This window comes from Mustela erminea, chromosome 8, assembly GCF_009829155.1.
Source record: "Mustela erminea isolate mMusErm1 chromosome 8, mMusErm1.Pri, whole genome shotgun sequence".
Lineage (NCBI taxonomy): Eukaryota > Metazoa > Chordata > Mammalia > Carnivora > Mustelidae > Mustela > Mustela erminea.
In genome coordinates, this window is record NC_045621.1 from 41,675,992 (window position 1) to 41,698,419 (window position 22,428).

Sequence of the window (22,428 nt, forward strand, 5' to 3'; positions counted from 1 at the left end):
GCATTCCGCCAGAATGCATTGCCAGAAAAGTCACCATTCCTCCATCTTGCTAAGCTCCCCCAGGATCAACATGAAACATAGATGGGGATATTCCGTCTCCGTCAGGGATTCAGCAGACGGTAGCTGCGCTCAGTCAGGGTCGCCCGCCATCTTCGCAGGCCAGCAGACAAAGTTCTCACAGGGTGTGGGTGTCCGGCTCAGTCAGGAAGGGGTTGCTGGGCCGGCTGTTCCCAGCATGTGCTCTTGGAGTCTTGGAGCGACAACAGCAGGTCCCCAGACAGAGCCCAGAAGGACAGAAAGAACACCATGTGACTTGTTCTGCTTCTAGCCTCTCCAGGCTGAGGCTGACCTGTCTGAGGGCCTGGGAAACTGTCTCCAGGGGGCCTCTGAGGCCCTTCTGCACCTCACGGTGGGTGGACCCGGGGGCCTGCTGGTTTGTGCTGGCTGATTTGGTTTTGTTTCTTTAAGACCCCTGCCTGGGGTCTCGCAGAAGACATTGGACTGTTGAGCTCTGCTTTGGAAGCTTGCATGATCCGGCCCCTTTCCTGGGGCGGGGTCGGGGGGGAGCGAGCATGGGGACCCGGTGGGGATTTGGGCCGGCTCCGTCCCCTTGCCTCCTTCCTTCCCAGGGTGGCGGGCGTTTGTTTATTTCCCTCCGGATTCTCGCCACAGTTGGTGACTGTTGGCCTGAAGACACACTAGAAAGTTCTTTCAGCTTTGGCCAAGGGAGCAATCCTATTGATTGCAGAAAGGGTTCTGATGGTGGTCCCTCGGGTTTAGCCTCCAGCCTCTCCATTCTCACCCTCCTCCCACCCTTCCACCTGGGGTCTTCACTTTGCCCTAAAACCTGACAGCCCAGATGCCTGTGTCCAGCTGGTGCCCGAAGCACGTTCCCCCAGCCTAGCTCCTGTTCCGGTCCCCTGAGCCCCAGGTGTCCGGTCCATCTCAGGGAAGCATCACTGTGCCCAGCTGATCCGAGGGAGCGGAAACAGGGCCAGCAGCCCGCATCCGCCCTCGCCCCATGGGTCAGCATCCTGGGGCTGCTGAGACAACGCGTCACAGACAGGGTGGCCCAGGACAACAGAGACGTGTTCTCTCCCGGTGCTCGGGGTGTTGGCAGGCCTGCTTCCTCCTGGAGCTCGGAGGGACTGTCGGTCCAGACCTCGCTTTTGGCTCCCAGTTGCTGTGACAGTCCTCCATCCTTACGCATCTCTGTCTGTCCCCTTATAAAGACAACCAGTCATTGGACGAGGGCTGCCCTAATCCACCGTAACCTGGTGTTAATGAGTAGCAGCCACAAAGACCGTGTTTCCGAACACAGTCTGAGTCTCCAGGTGGATGTGACTTTGCAGGGAGAGTACTGGCAAACCCAGTCCACCCTGCAAAACTCATTGCTTTCCTTCCATCCTGTGGGTGTCGGCCATGCCTGAGTTCAGGGGGCACTTTCTAGGTCCTAGAACCTTCGGGAGAAAGAGCCCATTGCCCTTGCTTGAAACCGGAGCCTGCCCTCTGACCTGCCCTGTGCCCTGCTCCTTCCTCCGCAGGCCTTACTGAAAATGGACTGCCAGGGCCTGGTGGTCAGACTCATCCAGGACTTCGTGCTCCTGACCACGGCGGTCGAGGTGGCGCAGCGCTGGAGGGAGCTAGCCGAGAAGCTCGCCAAGGTGTCCAAGCAGCAGATGGACGCGTACGAGTCTCCGCACCGGGACAGGAATGGGGTCGTGGATAGCGAGGTGAGCCTGGGCGAGGAGATGCACTCAGCTCTATCTGCTGGAGAGCATGTGGACAGGGACAAGTGAGTGGACGTGAGAAGGGGAGGCTCTCCCTGAGCGGGGGGGTGAGTGTCCTCTTTCCCTGGACTTGGCTGCGCATCCCGATCTTCAGGGACCTTCCGTCAGATGGAGCAGCACATGAACGGAGCCCTTTGTGGCCACTTCTGCCTGGTCTCTGGCCAGGTCTGTGTTGGCTAAACACCTGGTATGTTGTGAAACTTGGGTACCTGCTCACAGGTTCTTTGTAGTCTCACTTGGTGGCGGAGGTTGCTTTAAGCTTCTGGAAAGTGGGGTCAGGCCAGGAGACGTAGGAAGGAGGAAATCCCAGAACAAGGGTGTCCTTTATTCACTCAGTGAATTTCTAAAGAAATGGCCCACCTGGAAAGTGCTGCAGGGATTCAAGGAGAGAGAGTCCTTCCTGTCTCCTCAGATGCCCTTTGCTACATACCTGCTCTTGCACAAAACACCTTCCCTCGGAAATGTGCTGGCTCTGGACAGGGTCTGTTCCTCCTGTTTCTCTAGGTTTGTCCCTCGCTCCAAGGAGAAACATAAATAATGAGCAAAGGAACTGCTTAATAGGATCAAATAATAATAGGATGAAATAATAGGATTGAAGAATAGGGTCAGATCTCTTACTGTCCACCATCTTCTCTCCCCCCTCCCTTCTTTTATCTTGGACGACTCCACCACCATCCAGGCCATGTGGAAACCCGCCTATGACTTTTTATTAACCTGGAGCCACCAGATCGGGGACAGCTACCGGGATGTCATCCAGGAGCTCCACATAGGTCTGGACAAGATGAAAAACCCCATCACCAAGCGCTGGAAACACCTCACTGGGACTCTGATCCTGGTGAACTCCCTGGACATTCTGAGAGCAGCTGCCTTCAGTCCCGTGGACCACGATGACTTTGTGATTTGAGTGGGTTCCCTCACACCCACCGCTGCTCTGGGCACTGCACCGTCAGTCTGTCCTGGATGCCCACGCCGTCACATGGAGCGGGGGAGGGAGGAAGGGCCAGCTGCTCAGACGCATCTGGGGTCCCTCTAGGGCTGGGCCCACACCCAAGGACCAAGCACACAGCAATGCTCCACCGCCCTCCTCCATCGCTGGTGGGGGCCGGGTGGGGGTGCCTAAGGGAATTTCTACTGCAGGTCATTGCCAATCACATAGCTTTCTACTTGTTAGGTGTAAATTTAAATTGAAAACTCCTTTTTTTAAAGTTTAGGGGGAGGCAGTTGAGAAAGGTGGTATCTCATTTTTTTAAAGGACCATAAAGGTTTAAAAAAAAAAAAAAAACACCTTAATAGGAGAGGATGCTGTTGAGGTTTTTATGTTCTATAAAGACCTTTTTAAATTATGTCACAGATGTATATATGTATTTAAAGGTCACTGGGGACATTTGTGATTCCCAGCCACACTTAGCACGTGGAGAGACGCTTGTTCAAGTGTTGGACCCCTTTTGCTCTCTACTTGTAAAAAAGGGTAAATCAAATAGGAACGTGGTTTTCAGTTGATGAGTCCGGCGCTTGCCCATCCTTTCCAAGAGTGTCCTAGGTCCTGCTGTCCCCTCTCAACTTGATTCTCTTCTGTCTCTTTGCCTCGTGTTACAGGAAATGATCAGTAGACCTTCTTCGAGCTTTAGTGGGACCCGAGCCAGCAGGTGCCCATGAGCTGAGAAGGCAGCTGGGAGCTGGTATTCGTCCTGGCCCCCACCTGCGTGCAGTCCTTCAAGAGAATGGTGCCATTGGCCGTGTGGGGGTTCCCACAGCCATCAGCCACCGCTGTCCTGTTTCTCCTTGGGGGCGGGGGAGGGAAGCCCTGCGCCAGCGTGTGCACAGAGGGGTCGGCTGCCACTAGCCGACTCCACTTCATTCATTACAAAGTCAGCCCCTGTTCCTTCCTGGCACACCCCTGTGGCCTAGGAAATAACATAGGGGACACCGACTTTTTTCTGTCCAAGAGAAAGATGAATAGGCTCCAAGCAGGATGAACGTTTTCCAGAAAGGAAACTGTTTCCCACCGAAAGTCGGGGACTCAGAGCGTTGCACTGATGCCCTTTACCGCTGCCGATCTCTGTGATTGTACATGGGCACACAGTGCTGGGCTCTGCCATCCTGCTGTGCTGGTGGCAGCTTGGGAGGGGGGGATGGGGCAGGACGGAGGAGCTACCTGGCAGATGGAGAGGGATGATTCCGGGTATGTACTAGGACACTCAGCCTGCTTGTGTGGCTTGGTGGTGGGCCACTTGGGATTCCTGGACCTCATTCTCTCTATCTGCTGTCTTGAGATGTGTTATGTTAATTACCTAGTGTAATCAGTGGGTGATCCCTATTGGGCTGAAACATTCTTATGTATCTGCTGATTCAGATCCTGAAGATCATCTGGCTAGGAACACACAGAAAAACACTATGTTTCTTAATGCTGCAAGAACCAGGACACGCGATTCCCCAATCATCCCACGAAGTCACCATAAACTCCGCTTCTCTCTCCCACCATCATTGTTTCAGAGGTATCTCTCGCCTTCTCCCCAAAGAAGAAGCAAAACCAGTCGCACCTTAAACCGTGGATATTTTTCCTCAGGGGCTTTAAATAGTTTCCTATGCAACATGTCTTGTAGCACAAAAATTAAATTCTACAAAAGTTGCAGTAAATTTTATTTGGATATTTTAACCTATTGTGTGTGTGTGTGTGTGTGTGTGCGTGTTTTTCTGTACACAACCAAACTTTAAATAAAACAATAAAACCTTGTGAAACCATCTGTGCATAACGGCTCCTTCCCAAAGAGCCGTCCCTCGAGGACAGTATGACCGTTGGTTCAGCAGATGACTTATATTTTTACCGAATATTCTGTAGTCTGGTCCAGGAAGCTTAGTTAAAATCTCTAGTTCTCCAGACGCCTGGGTGACTCAGTCAATTAAGCATCCAACTCTTGACTTTAGCTCAGGCCTAGGTCTACCTCACAGTCAAGAGTTCAGGCCCGGTGTGGGCTCCCTGCTGGGCATGGACCCTACTTAAAATTAAAAAGAAGAAAAAAAATCTCCAGTTCATTATTAATGTTAATTCTGATATTCAAAGTAATAGTCATTTGCGTATAAAATTATGGTGTTGGCAGGTCTTTTTAAAGACCAAATATTCAGGAAAAGGATTTGGTTAAAAATTTTTTTTTTCCTGAGAAGAAGACATTTTGTCCATAATAAATTCCTGCCTCGGTCCTCACTTGACTGTCATACGGTCATGTCACATGGGACCGGAGCCAAATCGCTCGTGATCACCAAGCTCCCCACGCCCTCTATCACCTGTTTTGGCAGCCAAGCCCAGGCTCTGTCCTAGGACAGCCTTCCCCACGAGTTGTCACCAGATCCCAGCCCCCTGTCGTCTCCCGTGCATTTCTACTGCCACAACGGGACCTCGGTCTTTGCCTTCTCTCCCTTCGCTCTTCTTACTACTCACTACTCAACACCCTCCCCGCCACCTGGCCACTCAGCTCCTGCTTCCTGCTGTATGGTCTGCTCCTGGCTCATGCTCAGGCTTGGCTGCGCCTCCCGAGAACGTTCAGCAGCAGAGCTGCTCCCTGGACCATCAGCCACACTGAGCTCCTTGAGGTCATTGAGCATCTGAACGCGTTACTGAACCCCCAGAGCCTGGTGCCACGAACGTATTGTGGGAGGGAATTGACTGTGACTGATGGAAACGGTCCTTCAACGCAGATAGCTTGGCTATCGGGGGGCCTAGGGGAGGCTTCGTACTGGGTTTACAACCAGTGTAAGACCTATTTGGCCAGCGATGAGAGCATTGGACTCAGCAGTTTGTGAAATGTTCGAAGGGGGGAGAACATGGCAGGGATGGAACTCAAGTGTACACCAAAAGCAATTAATTTACCTAATAGTTCATTTCTGGCCATGAGGGAAATGCTGTCAGTTTGGTCCATGATTTATGCTATAATAAAATTCAATTTTATGTAAAATAGATTGAAATGGCATCATCTGAAACAGTAACCTGAATTCAGGGGAAAAAAGAGTGTCGCCAAGTGCCCAGGCTTTGCCACACCTGCGGTCTCTGAAAGGTTTGCTCCAATTCATCTTCGTGATGACCTTGTTTTCAAAGAGGAGGGAAGCAGCTGGGAGTGGGGGGAGCAGCAAACAGGCCCAGCTGGTGCAGTGGCCAGTGCAAGCTCCGTCCACCCCCAGCTGTGCACTCCCACCGCATCAGCAAAGAGAAACCCAACAGCACACAGGCCATTGTCTGAGAAGCAGGTGCCTGGGAGCGAGCGGGCAGTGCCACCGACCGCTGTGCTCTGGGGGACCAGGGGACCAGCCAGCAGGGTTGTTCCTCCACCCCTCACAGACCTCTGCTGGAACATGTGTGCGCAGTACACATTTTACAATCTTACAATTTCATGTCCATTTCCCTAAAACCTCAAGTATTTAAAATATTTGCACTTAGTCCAAATTATTCCTTTCTTAAAAATTTCAGCTTTATTGAAGTGTACTTGAAATAGAAGCAAACATCTTCCACTTTGAAGACCCCGGCATTTCCAGCAAAGAGTTCGTCCTAGGTTGGGTTGCACAGTACTATAAATGGGCGTCACTACAGAACTGTATTGAACTACTTAAAAGGGTGAAGACGATAGACTTTCACTATGTGTTTTTTGCCGCAATTTTTTTTTTTTTAAGTGAAGGAAGAGTCCCGGTTGCCCACAAGCCCAGCTCGGTTATGGAAATCAGGGAACGGATTGGAGTGGGTACAATGCAGGACTTTAAACCCTCCCGTGGACCCCTTTGGCACTTGGATAAAGCTCTGAAGTCCTCGCAATTAGGTAAACACATAAAATAAGCAAACCCGGGGCTTACAAATGAAAGCAATTACATTTACATGCAGTTAGCAAAAGGTTTTTTTAATTGTCACGGGGATATATATGCTATTTTAGGCACCAAATAACAACATAGTAGCAGGTCTCATCCACCATAAACTTACAGAATAATGATGAGCGTTGCAAGTATCTGAGCTTGAGAAATCATTGACAAAATCACAGGGATTCCTCCTAGAGGTCCCTTGCCTCCGTGCATGCCCGGAGGAGATGCTAATGTTCAGTTAGAGGTTTATGAAAATGAAGATGTATTTTTTTTCCTTATTTAAAAAACCAGGAAGCTCATGGTAAGGAAACTGACATCAGATATGCTCGCTAGTTGCTTCAAAGGATTTGCAGGATGTTTTCTGCCTCAGCTCATCCAGAAGAGTATTTTTAAAGCTTTGCTCCTCTGATCTGTTACTCTACCTAGCAAGGCAGAAGGGAATCGAAGGAATAAACTAGTCGTGTCTGTGACTTTCTAAATATCTGAAGTCATTTTCCTTAATTTCCCAATTCAGTTGCTTTGCATTTTGGAAGAATATCTGTCTAGTCAGGTCCTACGTACGCAGTACAACTCTCGCTGTAATCTTCACTCCAGGGCTCAGCAAGGGACAGCCAGAACAGGAGTACACATGCGGCATAAGCCTTGTGAGATGTGGGCAGCTTGGTGGGAGGGCTGCTCGCCCGGTGCATGTCCTGGAAGCCAGTTTTGCACACACACAGCAGGAGGGAGAGAGGAGCCAGCTCCTGGCCCTCCAGGATCTGTATTCCAGGAAGGAAGAAGCAGACCTTTGAAATTGAAGGGAGACGGCCGCATTATTATTGAAGCAGCCCAAGAGAAGATTAAAGAAGCCACAGTGCTTCCCCTCTTTCCCCCCCCCACACCCACTCCCATTATAATGATTTTTTTTTAAAGATTTTATTTATTTATTTATTTGACAGAAATTACAAGTACACTGAGAGGCAGGCAGAGAGAGAGAGAGAAGGAAGCAGGCTCCCTGCTGAGCAGAGAGCCCGATGCGAGACTCAATCCCAGGATCCTGAGATCATGACCTGAGCCGAAGGCAGCGGCTCATTATAATGATTATTAATGAAGGCTTCTGATTCGATCCCTTCCATTTCTCTTGGGGTTTCTCCTTCGATCCTGGCCCCCAGGACAGTCCTTCTAAAACAAACCCATGCCCCCTCTGTTTCACACCCACCTTCAGTGGCCCCCATGTTTCAAGGAGACGAACAGGGGCTCTCCCACGCCCACGTGTCGGTCGCTGTTGGCCCCGACGAAGCTTCCACCTGCCCACTCAAAATGAGAGAAATAAGCACAGTGGACTGAGGCTTTCCATTCAGACAAACTTATGCAAATCAAATCATTGTTCCTGGTCCTGAGATTAAGCTCTCCATTCCTTTTTGGTGTTAAAATGTCCTTTATTTTAGTAACTGATAAGGAGAGTAAATTGTAGGAGTAGTGGTTCTTGGCGAAGTAAAATGTTGGCCGATGACCAGCATCCAAGCATTTTTTTCTTAAGACTTGAATTTTTGGACAAACAAGGGAGAAACAACATGAGACTGACTGTTTCCGTGGCCCTCTGCCCTTGTGGCTGTTTCTCCCAGACCACCCTCCTCACTGTGGTAACAAGGGCTTTCTCGCGTTCTCTAGGTGCTCGGCGTCTTGAGAATGCTTTCACTCTATTTGGAACCCAGAAAACACAAACTCGCAGCTTCTCTTGCAGCTAAATGCAGGCATGTGACGAGTGGATCTCTGACTCAGAGACCAGCAACTTGCAGAGGGAGCCAAGGGGGTGGTGGAACGGTCGGGGCAGCAGTGGTCCCGGGTCCTCGACCCTCCCTGACATACGTGGCGCGCCTTCCTCATCAGGCCAGTTCTGGATGTCAGCACCGAGCGTGGCTCCTCTCCCAGCCCCCGGGGAGATTGACCTAATTATCTGAATAATCCCCTTTCCAGAAGCATCAGCCAGGGCCAATTTCTGTTGCTTGCAAACACGCACCTGGGCTTCTGACGAGTTTTATTCCTTCGGGGTTCTGCTCTGATCATCAGAGTCCCGTGGGAAGTCTTCTTGGATGCACCAAGAAAAACCCAACCTGTTTTCCTGCAGCCCTCCGTCCTTACCACAAATATAATCCGAATCTTTCCATGCATTTGCACCTTGTGTCCCACAGACCACAAACGGAGCGAGGAAGATGCCACAGTGCCCAACTCACACCCAGTAAATTCTCGGGTGTGTGGCTGGCTGAAGGAAGAGCGCCCCAGGGGCCACGACGGAGCATCCAGCTGGAGGGAGGCTACACACGAGGGCCTGAATAGCTTTGTGTGTCTTTGTAAGGATTTCTTTTTATCAAACAAATACAAGTTTTACGGGCAAGTCAATTCTGGATATTTTCCAGAAGTTTTTACTCTACTCGTTTTAGTTCACCAGTCTTCCCACTGTGACATCACATGTGTTCAGCTCAGCCGAAACTCACACTTGGAATAACAAGTGTTTGCGTTGTGGTTCGCACATCCGCGCCTTTTCCTACATTCCAAATGCAAAGTCATTTCACACCCAAGGTGTGGATGGTCACACCTAGCTGAGGATAGCAGACGTGGAGACACTTGGTGAGCATCTGCGGCCCCCCGGGGGAGATCAAGTCAGGCCCCCCTGACACCTGAGCAAGCAGGGGGCAGGCGGCACAGTTGCCTGGCAACCCCACCACTCCCGGGGCCGCCCTCCAGAAGAGAAGGGATATGGAGAAGTGACTCACTTTCTCAGAGCCTGGATAGAATCAACGTCTATAGAATGAAGACTTTAGTAGGATCCAGGCTGACGAGTCAGCTTCATGCCTGGACACGGAAATTTACGAATGCAATCCTGTGTGTGGACAGAAACGCTGGACGCAGGTATATTCTTTGTGCAGCTGGTAAACTCATAAGGATAGACTGATGTGTTAAAGTATATATATATATCTTTGGAAAATCAGATTCCAGTTCTCTAGGTCATCTTGCAAAACACCTTTACGTATACCTAATTATCACATTTTCCGGGTGAGAGATGAGTCGAGAAATTAAAGACAGAAAAAGTAATGGATATGGGTGAGGGACACAGGCTCTTGACCTAGTTAGAAATAATTTATACAGACTTTGGAGATTTACGTCTTTTTCCCAGACCCTGGGAGAGAGCTCTCATTTTTCAAATATTAGGTTTGTGCAAAATCCATAGACAGATAGCAATGGCCAGTGTCATGATGCCATACGCAGGATATCCAGAGCTATCCAAACAAAAATAAATCCGCTGTGCATTCAGAAATTCATACCAAAGTAAAAGCAACTCCATTTTCTCTTTGTGACATGTAATATGTATTCCAAAATGATGCTTAAAATGTTACTGGAGATCTCTGGCGCCGTCCGGCAGCATTTCTCCCTGAGTGAAAGAGCTTTGCCCCACACTCACACTGCCCTTCCAACAAGGCAGGCAACTAGCATCGTTACTTTCGAAATGTCTTCAAAACGTAATACTTTACTTCGTGCTATTCAAACGTTTTGATACTCTTATGTGGGTATTTTGCAGGTCAGTCAGATTACAACAGACGTCTGGTTAAAATATCATTAGTAGTTTGGAATCCTAGTCGTCTTCTGCCGAAAACTCTGGGAGGAAGTGAAGGGAGTACCATCCTAGCTATCTTGAGAAAGAATTCAGCTGTATAAGATCGTTTTTTAGACCGTAATTGCTGTGACCATTCACCTGATTTTTTATTTCTAAGTGAAGTCCGTGGACCACCTGAAGGAGACTCATGGTTTGGGGGCACACGGGGAAGAAGCATATTAAAAATGCAGATTCCAAGGCCTTCCTGGACTTTTAGAACCAGATGCTTGTGAGGGCCCAGGAATCTGCGTTTCCCCGGGTTTTCCATCTGAGTCCGAGGTGCGCTGTGAGGGAATGCTCAGTTTTTAATTGTACGCCAAACCCTAGGCAGAGAAGGGGAAGTGATTTCTGTTTCTGCAGAGAAGTGGACGGGCGCGGCTTCTGCGTTGTGATGTCCCCCGTACCTCTGGGGCCACGGCTCCAGACTCCTGAGCCTCCACACGCTGTCTCACTTTCTTCTACCTCCTGCTGAACTTTAATTAAAATCCAGGCAACTCTTTTCACGGAGGCTTCCCTGATACGAACCGTGTCACAGGCACCCGTAGAGCTGTCCCTTCCCCTGGGGGCACAAAGGGGCCGCCGGCTGGTGCTTAGGGGGGTGTGGGCTCCATGCCCTGGGCCTCCCTCCCTTCCCTGGGCCTCCTCGGGCTTCCTGTTTGGCAGACAGGGACTGCTGTGCCCTGCTGGAGACCGACCTCCGCAGCCCCGGCCTGAGGTTTGGGCCTCACTCAGTGTTCTGAATTCAGGGGCTAACATTCACAGCCGGGTGTGGGGATTTCCAGCTGCCTCCTACCTACCTCCATGGGGGACCCTGTGTGGGCAGAAGCCAGTTCGCTCATTTGGTTAACATTGGTGCTGAGGCAAGGACTCTGGAGAAGCCCCTCCTGCTGGCCAGAGCAGGCTCAATGACTCCCATGTACCCAGGAGGTGTAGGGCATTCTTATATGTGTGCACCTGTGTGTTGTACCTGCACAGACATCCAGAAGGATTCTGAGGCAGGCCTCCCAGCATCGCTTACCTGGCGTGACGACTGGCCTTTACACCAAGGCCACCGAGACTAATAACCACCAACACTTGGCCCCCGCTTTGTGCCTGTCATAGTCTTAAGAACTTTAGAGATGTCCTTTTTAAGATTTTATTTGTTTGACAGAGAGACACAGCAAGAGAGGGAACACAAGCAGGGGGAGTGGAAGAGGGAAAAGCAGGCTTCCTGTTGAGCAGGGAGCCCAATGAAGGGCTCGATCCCAGGGCCCTGGGACCATGACCTGAGCCGAAGGCAGATACTTAACTACTGAGACAGCCAGCTGCCCCAGAACTTTAAAAATTTTAACTCATTTGATCCTTGCAACATCCGTGTAAAATAGGTACAATTAGCCATGGTTTACAGATGAGAAAGTAAGGCGCAGAGAGGTTAAGCAACTTCCCCAACGTCACACAGCTCTGAAGCATGGAGCTGAGACCTAAGGACCAGGCAGCTTGGCTCCAAGGCCCTTGTTGTCCCCCTTTCCTGCCACACCCAGGTGATGTTTTCCTGTGAGCCCAAATCCCCAGCAAGAGACCGAAACTGTCACGTGCATCGTTGCAAGTGGTAAATAGCAAAAATTGTATTTCTGACTTCAGAATGTTTTACGTGGAGATGATAAAAGGTAGAGAGGTTTGCAACAGGCCTTTCATTTTTAATTTCCTTTGGTGAAACAGATGTAATTCGTTCCCGTTCTGTCCGCATACATCAGGGGCTGCCTAGAAGTCAGCGCAGAGGACGGCTAAAGGAAGAGTGACTTTAAAATCTGCTGTGATACAAATGTCCGTCGCTAATGGGACAGTTAGATGAATTGTGGTACATTTATATAGGGGAATACTGTTCAACCAATACCTATTCAAATGGAATAGGCAGCTCTGTAATTACTGGTGCAAAAGGGTCTCCAAGATACAGTAAGTGAAACAAGATTTTTTCATTTATGTTAAAAGTAAAAAACAGGGCCATACACGAAGCACTCTTAGAATGACATTACGACACTATTAGAATTATGCTTAGTGGGGCAGGGAGGTCGCTGGGGCCTGGAGATCTGCATTTGGGGGAAGAACTTTCTGTTGCAGATCTTTTCTGTGCCTTTTGATTTCTTACCCTATAATGCTGATATTTTCATACTTCCACATATTTTTTGCTGCAGATAATAACGTATGAAATGAGAGTAATTTAGAATTGGCTCTGGGGAGACAACGAATCCCTCAATTTGCAAAATTAAAAAATCGAACAAGTACCTAATTTGCATATTGTTCATCAGTAAAGTGGGTAAAGATAGGCAGAAAATCAAAACTGATTTATATGCCCAGAACTGGATATTTTCAGCCAGGGTACCTGGATGTTTTCAGCCAGGGTACCCAACCAGCCAGACCTGGATGGGTTTCTGGGGGTGTCTAGGGAACCCTCAGATAGTGTGCTGATTTTTTGTTCATTTTGCTCTGTGCACCCCCTTCGGAGGATGTCTGGAATTTTTAACAGGTTGGTAATCCGCAAAACTGTGACAACCACTAGCCTAGAAGCCATAAAAAGATGATGTCCGTGTAAAAGACTATATACTAATTCAGAGTTTTAATGAGTATCCCAGAGGGACCCAGCAGCGTGATGCTAAGTGGGGGTAAGAGGAGAGCCCAGCAACACTGGTCATGGTCCCAGCCGGCACCCAGGGCACAGCCCGCCCACAGGCTCTCAGCAACCACACACCATGCATGCCCTACATACAACGTGCGTCATTCTGTCTGTCTGCCAGGACTGCACTTGGCTGCATGCCACAGAAACTAAGAGAGACTATGGGCAGGGGGGAGGGGTTCATTTTTCTTACTGACAAGTTGACCAGGTGGGTGAGTGCTCAGGGGCTCATGCTCCTGCTAAGGGAGCCAGCCTCCTTCTATCCCCGCACAGCCGTCCTTCGCGTGGCTTTGTCCTCTGCTCAAGAGAGCTCTCGAATTTCTAGGCGCCAGGTCCTTTCTCCAGGCAGTCATAAGGGGAGAGGGCAAAGAGCCTGGGGTCATCCCACTAAGCATGTCTCCTTTTACAAGGGAAACGAGAACTTTCCCAGCAATAACACTCAGTAGAAATCCATCGTGTTTCGCTAGCCAGCACACTGTCACACAGCCAGCTCTGGAGGAGGGAGCCTGGGAGTGGTCCGCTAGTCGGTTGCAATAACCATACACCAACTAGAAATCCTGTAAGGAAGAGGCACAGACTCCAGTGGAGATCCTAGATGGAGTTCCCCTGTGCGTGTGGAGCGTGCGTAGACGGCCCGATCTTCCTGCCCTAAAAACAGGCCTAAGAGCCTCATGGTGAAGGTGCAGCCGGGGGTTCTAACTTATGATCTGCATTTTTCAGTGCCATTGGCATCAAAGGTAAATGCAATTACATGACTTTAAACTCATCACTGTAATTTCTGTAACAGGGACTCACACAGCAGGGATGCCTTAAAGGATTCCTGATGAAAGCGACATGCTTTTTTTTCTTTTTTAAGTTTTAATTGAGATGTAACTGACCCAGCGCCATACACATGTACAGCTTATGAGTTAAGTGAGTGAGGTTTTTAAGTTTAAAGCCAAATGCATTTTAATAAAACCAGCATACAGTGAAACAGCCAACAGGGTTTGGTTCACTTGGAGTCACAACCAGAGCTCCAATTTGGAATAAACTGAGTGCACCTGTTATCCACCAAACACTCCAGGAGCCTGGCCCGCCTGCAGATTCTGCTCTCATTCTTCACTGTAAAAAAAAGCAAGGATGTCTTTTGTCTGAGCTCTTTTCCTAGATACGACCAGATGCCAAAGCTCCTCCTAACTGAGGGCAGGAAGCCTGGGGTTGGGGCCGCAGCAGGGAAGGAGCCTGTGAAGAGTGAGGTGGTTCGACTAGAGAATGTGGGAGCCGGAAGTGATGTGATGTAGTCTTGAACCAAATGGCCAAACGGGTCGTTAAAGGTACAGACAGCGACTACCCACAGAAGCAGTAGATGCCCCCTGACACAGGATTGAGTCCAATGAAGTGATACTGATTTATCATCACCATGACGTAGTCTTGAGTTCTAACCAGAAGTGTCCTCCTTGTGGACTGGCAGCCGGCCTCCTGGGATCCCACCTCCCACGGCCATCTCTCTCCCGACCCCAGCTGCCTACAGTCCAAGCTGCAGCATCCAACAGCCAGAGAACTTCTCAGGTGAGCTGCCTTTTTGGGGATGCTTTGCTAAGAAATGTCTGCAACATGGTATTTCTCCAGAAGCCAAGAACCCACCAAAGGACAGTAACGTCTTAACGGAAACCAAGTATGAATATAAACCTAAAGCCCTTCTCCCCTTTGGAAATCTTCCATTTTCTTTAATATCACTCTGAAGCTTTAATATGAAAATCTTGTATCTTAAAGTGATGCGACTGGAAAGCCATCTTCAGGTTTTCCCTCCTGTCCATTACAACGTAATATTTCTCCTAAACATGGAGGGTTTATCTGGATCCAGATTTAATACAGGAGGAAAAATTGTTTGGGTCTATCCTTGCTGAATTACCCACAGTTTAGGCAAAAGAGTGAAATTTTATTTTCCAAAAGAAAAAATACACTCTCAATTGCATGGTACTTGCCCCACCTTCTGGAGAAATGATTGGAGAATGAGTTCTGACAGAGCTCCTCTTACATGGTTACCCATGACGCTATTTTATAACTCATACAGAGCATCTTTGATTTATGTTTTCTGCACGCCCAAAGGAATAATGATAGGGAGACTATCATTTGGGGGAAATATCAGTTCTTTCATTTAGTTTCATTTAGTTTTAGTTTCTGAAGATACATTTAAATCTGTGTTTCTCTAACATAAATATTAGTTGCTTATCACAGCTCTACAATATGTTAAAGAGGTAGATTTCATGTAGTCTGATTCTTTAGGGTATTTTGAAACATTCTCTGACAGCTTGTGAGTCTTTAAAATGTTTCTATGGGAGCTGCATAAAAATTAAAGAGAAAGGCAATAAAAAATGCAGGGACCTGTAAGTGCTCTTACTGGGGCTGCCCATAAATGTTTACCGGGGGGTCTGCACAGCTTGTCCTCACACACTCGCTCTGAGAAGAGGCAGCCAGAACTCTCCTCTCTGGATAGAAGTGAGGAGACCCAAATGACATCTGGTCAACCCAGAGAACACTAAACTTCAGCAGAGACTTCCCGAGGACGAGAGGACCAGGATAGGTCACGTGTGATACCTGCTCTCAGTTCTCTGAACCCTCCTAGACATACACGGGGTCCCCTCTTTGGAGATGGCTTTCTCCCTTGCACCCCCTGGCACTTCCCTGGGAAGCTCCTTCTCTAGCACCTCTCTAGGGTTCCCCTCCAATCCTCAGGCTTGGCCAGGTTCCTTCATGAACTACTGGTAGATCCCGTGACTCTTTCCTCCCAAGAACTTACCCTACTTTGTCATTTAAATGTCTTTAACGTAACTACTTCCCTGACTTAAGCCTCTCCTACAGGACTCTGGGCATGTGCCTGGTCTAGTTCTGCTGACTATGGTGCCCCTGGTGGCCAGTATTGAGCAGCACAGTAGACACTTGTGGTAGGAAGGGGAGGGGAAGGGACAAGAGGGTCCCACTGCTGAGTCACTCAAATTCTCACAAGGATAGTCTGACAACTCCACAGAGCCCAAAACTGAAGCTGAGCACAGTACTTAATTTGCTGGTTCTTTTGATTCTATCCACACACGGTGAGAATCTCCTTCATCTGAAGAACTCAGCCCCCTCCTCGCTGCTCATTCACTTTTAAGCTGCATCCTCTATTGTACTTAGAATTGCTTAAAGGAACAAAACTGCCATCATATTTTATAAAACCATTTCATACCAGAGATCTGAATGTATGGTAGGCCCCTGAAAACTGCCTGTAGGCGTCTAGTTCTAATATCATTACCTGTAGTTTTATAGCTCAACTTTGTCAAAATGAAGGGCTGCCATCCATAAACAGGAACTCTGTAGAAGTTCCTTTTAGTCGTCTGGGAAAACTTACGGGCTTTAGCTGCACTTAAGCACCTTTTGCTTTGAAAAAAAAAAAAAATTCCACTACTGTTTTTTCATCCATACATTATCCTGAGTTAAATGAAGAAAGACACAATAAGGTCTAACCTCTGCAAAGTCAACCTAAAACCTCACTTCAAGGGAAATAGGATCGTCTGTGTTGCCAGTGGAAACCAGTGAGGAGGCCAGCTCAGAATGCTGGAGATACAGCTACGTGTATCTCTACGTGAGTGGCTATTGCCGGCTAGCATTCTGCCTGTCTGCCCTGCATTGTAGGACAACCCTTCCACCCAGAGTGGTCAGATGTGACCTCGACCAGGCCAACTACTCCACCAGCATATAGAGAAGCCTGCGCCATGCTGGATCTGAGGGTCTGAGAGCGCAGGATGGGCAGTTGTGAAGAGAAAGTGTATAGGAATTCGACTGCCCCTCCTCTCTGTCCTTGCTCTTGAATAGGCTCATTTGTTTTGAATTCGAACTCATAATGAAAGTGGTTTATACCCATATCTGTCCACTGTTATTGGACATTCAAAGCTTTCTGCATGCCACTGAGACCAGTGCATGTTTATATAGTGCCGGATACAAACACTATTATATATGGGTAGTGCATGTGTCCAATGAGGGAGGAGGGAGACTTCTGGGGTTTTGCAGGTTAGCTTGTTCATTATTTACTCTAACGATCGGATTTCCTTTAAAGGTCTTTGAGACCCATAGGAGTTGATTCCCTCTTCTGTTCTGGTTTATGGTTGTTTTGTTTTTCTATTTGTCCTTTTTTTCCTTCTTCCTGCAAAGATAACAAATGAATTTAAGAATAAAACAATATAATGAGTCATGGTCACTTCTTCCCTTAGGTGTATACTAGCCATAAAACACTGTATGTTTTATACTATATGTATAAACACTAAAATGTGTTATAAAAATATATTTTTGTCTAGACCACATCTCTGCCTTGGTTCATTTAGAAGAAGAAGTTTCTAGACTGATTAAGCATTTTTTTTTTTTTTTAAGAAATGACATATTTAGGCTCTTGCTTCCCAGAACCTGCCTACCTACCATAAACTAAACAACTATAAAACTGGACAAATTGTAGAAGACAATGGTGTTCAGATATTGGACCAAAGTCAGGGCAGGATTTTCAGAGAAGAAAAGCAAATAAGGTGAATGCCACTATTGACCCAGATTTCTGCTGGAGGCACTCTCCAGAGTGCGGCACAAGGAGAAGAAATCCAAGTGAATCACAAAGAGCCCACTGAGTTAAGGGTCAGGGACTAGAGTTCAGGGAGTTCAGGATCTATGGAGCAGAGGACTGGAATGGAATAAGCTACACAGAAAAATCGCTCTTTGGAAGGTCTCCTTTGGTATATGTACATAACTGTACATGAAGACCCCCCTCTCCTAGCTGAAAGTTGAACTTTCAGGGAAGGAACAACTACAGAGTCCCACCCAGTCCCCATCCTTAATTTCTGCCCTCAGTCTCCCATTTGCTCCTCTCTAGAAAGATCACCAACAAAGTGATAACCAGCAGCTATGTCTCCAGCAGAACTACGTAAAAAAAACTTTTTTTTTAAAAGAGCAATTCTGGAGATTGTAAGCCAAATAATTTCCAGAGCTCACATAGTTCCAACCAGTCCAGTGAAGAGGCCTCGTTGAAGATACAGGGAGTTCAGAAAAGAATGCAGAAAGTCATGCATTAGTCACAGACAAAACTAGCCACAGAGTAAAAATGACTCTAAACCTGTCACACACAGAAAAATTAAAAATGAAACTCTAAAAGATCAATTTAATGGAAAAATAATTTAACTTCTTGCCAAAAAAACAAAGAAACAAACAAAAAACACTGCAGTACTATTTAAAGGAAGGCAACAAAATGTGGGCACTCAATAATGAAATGTTCACAATATCTGATACCCAATCAAAACTTTCTAGACACACAAAGTTGTGAGAAAATGTGACACATGGTCTGGATAAAATCAGACATAGAGACAGACCCAGAAATGCTACAGATGATGGAGAGATGATGGACTTAGCAGAGAAGGGCTTTAAAACAGTTATAAATATGCCCCAACATTTTAAGGAAAGGAAGAACATAATGAGGAGAGAAATAGAACATAGAACCATAGAAAACTGTTAAGCTATGGATAATATAATGCAAGAAATACAAAATTCTCTATACCTTTGCTAATCCAGGGGATTAGCTTTTAATATTAAAACATTTCAAACACTCAAAAATAGAAGAATACAGTGAACTTTGGTACCCAGCACCCATTTTGACAATCACCTACACTCTGTTCTTTGTGTTTATCTGTCTTCCTAAAACTTCTTTTTTTCTGGAACAATTAAAATAAATCCTAGATATCATATCATTTCACTCATAAATACCCCAATATTTATGTCTAACAGATAAGTGATCAAAGCTTAAATGTACCCACAATACCATTACCCCACTGAAAAGATTACCAGCAATTTATCCGTGTTACCTAATAACTAATCTCTCATCAACTTTCCTGATTATGGTAGGAAATTGGAATTGGCCTTTATGGTTCATTTGCTCTATTTATTGCTTTCAGCTGATGTGTCTCTTAATTCTCTTGTAATCTTAATGGTTTTGTCTCCTCCTCTGGTTTTTCCATGCCAGTTATTTGTTGGAAACAAGCTAATCATTTTCCAGGTCATTTGCCTGACAGAATGTCTCACTTTTTGATTTGGCTGGCTGAATCACTGGGGCATCATTTAAATTTATTCTAAACCTCATATTTTCTGTGAATGGGTAAATCTAGAGGCTTGATTAGGTTAAAGTTCAATTATAATAATACTTCACAGGTATTATTGTACTGCAAACTTCTCATTGCCCAGCTTCAGGAAGCACAGGTTGTCTGGCTGTCCCTCCTTTGGTGACATTAAGATAGATGAGAGCAATCAGCTGTTGCTGGCCTGATCCAAATCCATTATAAGTTCCCCATCGACTCTGGTTTTAGATCTCCCTTGGAATTATAATTTCAAAATATCTTGGACAATTTGAAAGTTGAGGTATTGGACTTGTTTTAATTGGTCAATGTTGATTCATTGTATTTTTTTACTCAGACAACTCCTCCTTGACTCAGCTCCCCAACCCCTTGCCAGGCCTCCTCACTGGGTCTTCATCTTCTCCTGGCCATTCCTTTGCCCATCTCATCAGGCCCTTTGGACTGCTTGATGCAGGAATCATTCCATGCTCAGCTCCTAGGAACTGTCTCCATGTTCCAGGCCACAGGTAGGTATGAGATACCAGGCCCTGATTCCAGGTCACCATGAAACGTCCATGGGCAGGCTGCCAAGCCACCAACTGCACACCCTTTCCCCATCACAGTTAATACTGCAGAGTGGGGGAAGTTTAATGAAGCAGCAAGTCTGTTCATTCCTAGCCACTTTTAAATTTTCAGATCCTCTTCCTTAGATACAGGAATGAGTCTGCTCAGGTTGGGTCTTAGACCCAGTTTGTGGAACAAACACTGTCCCGAATTAGAATGGGCCTCCCCTCCCCAGTTGGGTCTTTGGCTTTGGGCTACCTTGTGCTCTTCTACTCTCCTTCTTACGATGCATTATTTCCAAATGTATACTTGGTGGGCTCACTCCAGAGGCCATATACATGGGCCACAGAGACATGCCAAGATCTAGCACAATCCTAAGATGAGCACAGGTCAGGCTGGCTGGCTTGTGGGAGTCCTGCCTCTGCCGACAGAGTAACAGGAAGCAATGAGGTCACTAACCATAGAGAGATGCATTGTGCTGCCAAAAGAATGCTTTTCCAAAAGGTTTTTCTTTGTTTTGTTTTGCTTTTGTTTTTGTTTTTGGGTTTGTTTGTTTTTTTTTAAAGAAAATAATGTAAAAAATATTTTTAGTAGTAATCCAGGCAACTTTGTGAAAAATGTTGAAACCCCTCCCCGCAAGGAATTCCTATGAATCTCCCTAGAAAGCCTGCAAGACTCAAGGAGTGCTCCCCTGCAGGGCGCTACAGGACACCCTCCCCATGGGAAACTCCTTCACACATCAGGTCCTGATCAAAGACATGCTTCAAGTTTGGTTTATTTTTGACCAGTTTGTGTCATCCACTGCCTTGGGGGGAATCTAATGCAGAGCCACTGTTGGAATGGTGGGGGTGCCGGGATGGACCCAAGTTCACTCACTGCCACGACCATGGTCGCAGTGACATTTTAACATTCACAGCACCCCGAGGGGCAAGTGGTGAGATCAGCCTATCCTTAAGTCAGAATTTTGTCCTCAGCCCAGCCTTGGGTCACAGACACTTCTCTCAGAAAGGTATAGGATGCCAGGCCCTGATTCCAGCCACCCTGCACCAAGGGGGAAATATTCACACCTTGGAAACCCATCTAGGGAAGAACATGGGACTCTCCTACTAGTGATTCTTGTAACACTTTATTTTATCTTTGGAATAGTAGAGACATCCCTTTCCATCTTAGCAACAAAGAGACCATCAGTTCCCACTGTGTTCCTGGCCGCATAGCTTTATCAAGACCACCGGAAACCTCCTTCCTCAGTCTGATTTACCCGCGGCCAGCGTCCTGGGCTGCTTCCTTTCTGCAGCTAAAAGCCAGGGGAAACCAAACACTATTTTACTATACCTGGCAAAGAGTCTCCTATTCTTCTTTAGAATGAATTTATTGCAGTTGAATTTCAGCTCATTTTGTCTCACTCAGGGAAGAGCTGCTGAGTCTACATGACAGTTGGCCAGGACACCTGAAGAGTATGAGCCTTGGACCACTGAGCAATTTTGTGTCTGGACAGTCAGCCCTTCACCATATGTGGCTGGAATTGGGTACTATGCAACTCCCCAGTTCTTGTCTCCTAGGAATACGTGATCACTGGGGCCAAGTCCTCAGACTCCCCACGTCCGGCTACCACACCCTATCTCCATCCCACTGCTGCTCTCTCCTGGGACTTCCGGAATGGCTGAGCTATCTCTTCCCCCAGGTTCCGTTTCGTCCCCTTCCTTGCTCTCTGCAGTTTGTCAAGCGCCCCTTTGCCATTGCTTCCATGCAGACATGCACTCTTGGCACCTGCCCCCTGGCACTGGAAGGAGGGCAACTGCTTCAGTCAATAGAATATGGCAAAGGGAGGCTGTGTGACAGCTGAAACCAGGGCAAGAGTCCACATGGTTTCTGGAACATTCACACCTGAAGTCTTGACTGCTACGTAAAAAGTCCTATTATTCTGAGCCCCCATGTTCTGGGCAGGCCCACATCACAGTGAGGCCATGCGGAAGTGCAATGGTCAACAGTCCCTGCTCAGCCCAGCCCAGGCACCAGACAGGTGAGTGAACATCACTGCAGAAGTTTCCAGTCACTCAAGCTTTTTGCATTGTGGAACAGAGACAAAACATCCTGCCTGTGCCCTGCACGCATTCATGACTCACAGAATCCAAGAACATGAGAAATGGCTGTTGTTTTCCACCTCGACGTTTAGGGAGTTTTGTTCAACGGCGCCCAATAACGAGAACAGTGCTGAACGTCTCTGCTGCTTGGTCTCCATACATGTGGGGACAGTCCTTACTTTTATCTTCTCCTCCCGTGTCTTCCCTCTCTTCCAGCTAGCATCCATTATGCCTGCAGAAATCCTGAACTCTTCCTGTCCCTTCTAGAAAAGCCAAAGGAGCGTACTCAACTGTTTAATAATTAACAGTCCATCTTTTGCAAATCCGTAGAAATGTGCCAAAGAGCGAGCCCACAGGAGCATGGGTGGTTGATGAGGGAGGGGAGGTCCGTGCGTGGCCATTGGCTTCACTGACCTGCATTTTTGATGATCTGAGATGATACAGAGGAGAAGAAGTGCATCTAAATACGGGGAAAGTTATGCCGTCAGGACGTTCCTGGTGGATTTATCGCCATCCTCCCTGAGTATGGATAGAGTTGCTTAGAGTCAGGGAAATGGCTTCGTCCACGCGATGGAGTTTGCAACCACTTAAAATGATGGCGTGGGGACAGCAGAGTCTGTGGTGGGACATTGCACCGTGTGGTTGCTGAGCAAACCAGCCATGTATGCGTTGAAAATAGTTCCAAGAACGATTTTAAAAGAAGAATAACAAACCCGGGACACAGCGCTCACATACCACAGGAAACCTAGACTAGAACACTCACTGCAGCCCTGGG

At 47.5% G+C, this 22,428-nt stretch overlaps 1 protein-coding gene across 3 annotated transcripts in view; it reads left to right on the top strand.

Annotated features, from left to right (window-relative positions):
* Positions 1-4,427, top strand: part of SH3BP4 (SH3 domain binding protein 4) — an 82,089-nt gene extending 77,662 nt beyond the window's left edge. For all 3 annotated transcript variants that reach the window (XM_032355246.1, XM_032355247.1, XM_032355248.1), the window contains 2 exons: positions 1,545-1,733; positions 2,470-4,427. In XM_032355246.1, the coding sequence (XP_032211137.1) occupies positions 1,545-1,733; positions 2,470-2,694 (414 nt within the window). In that variant the 3' untranslated portion in view covers positions 2,695-4,427. The remainder of the gene's footprint in view (positions 1-1,544; positions 1,734-2,469) is intronic.
* The last annotated feature ends 18,001 nt before the right edge of the window (positions 4,428-22,428 follow it).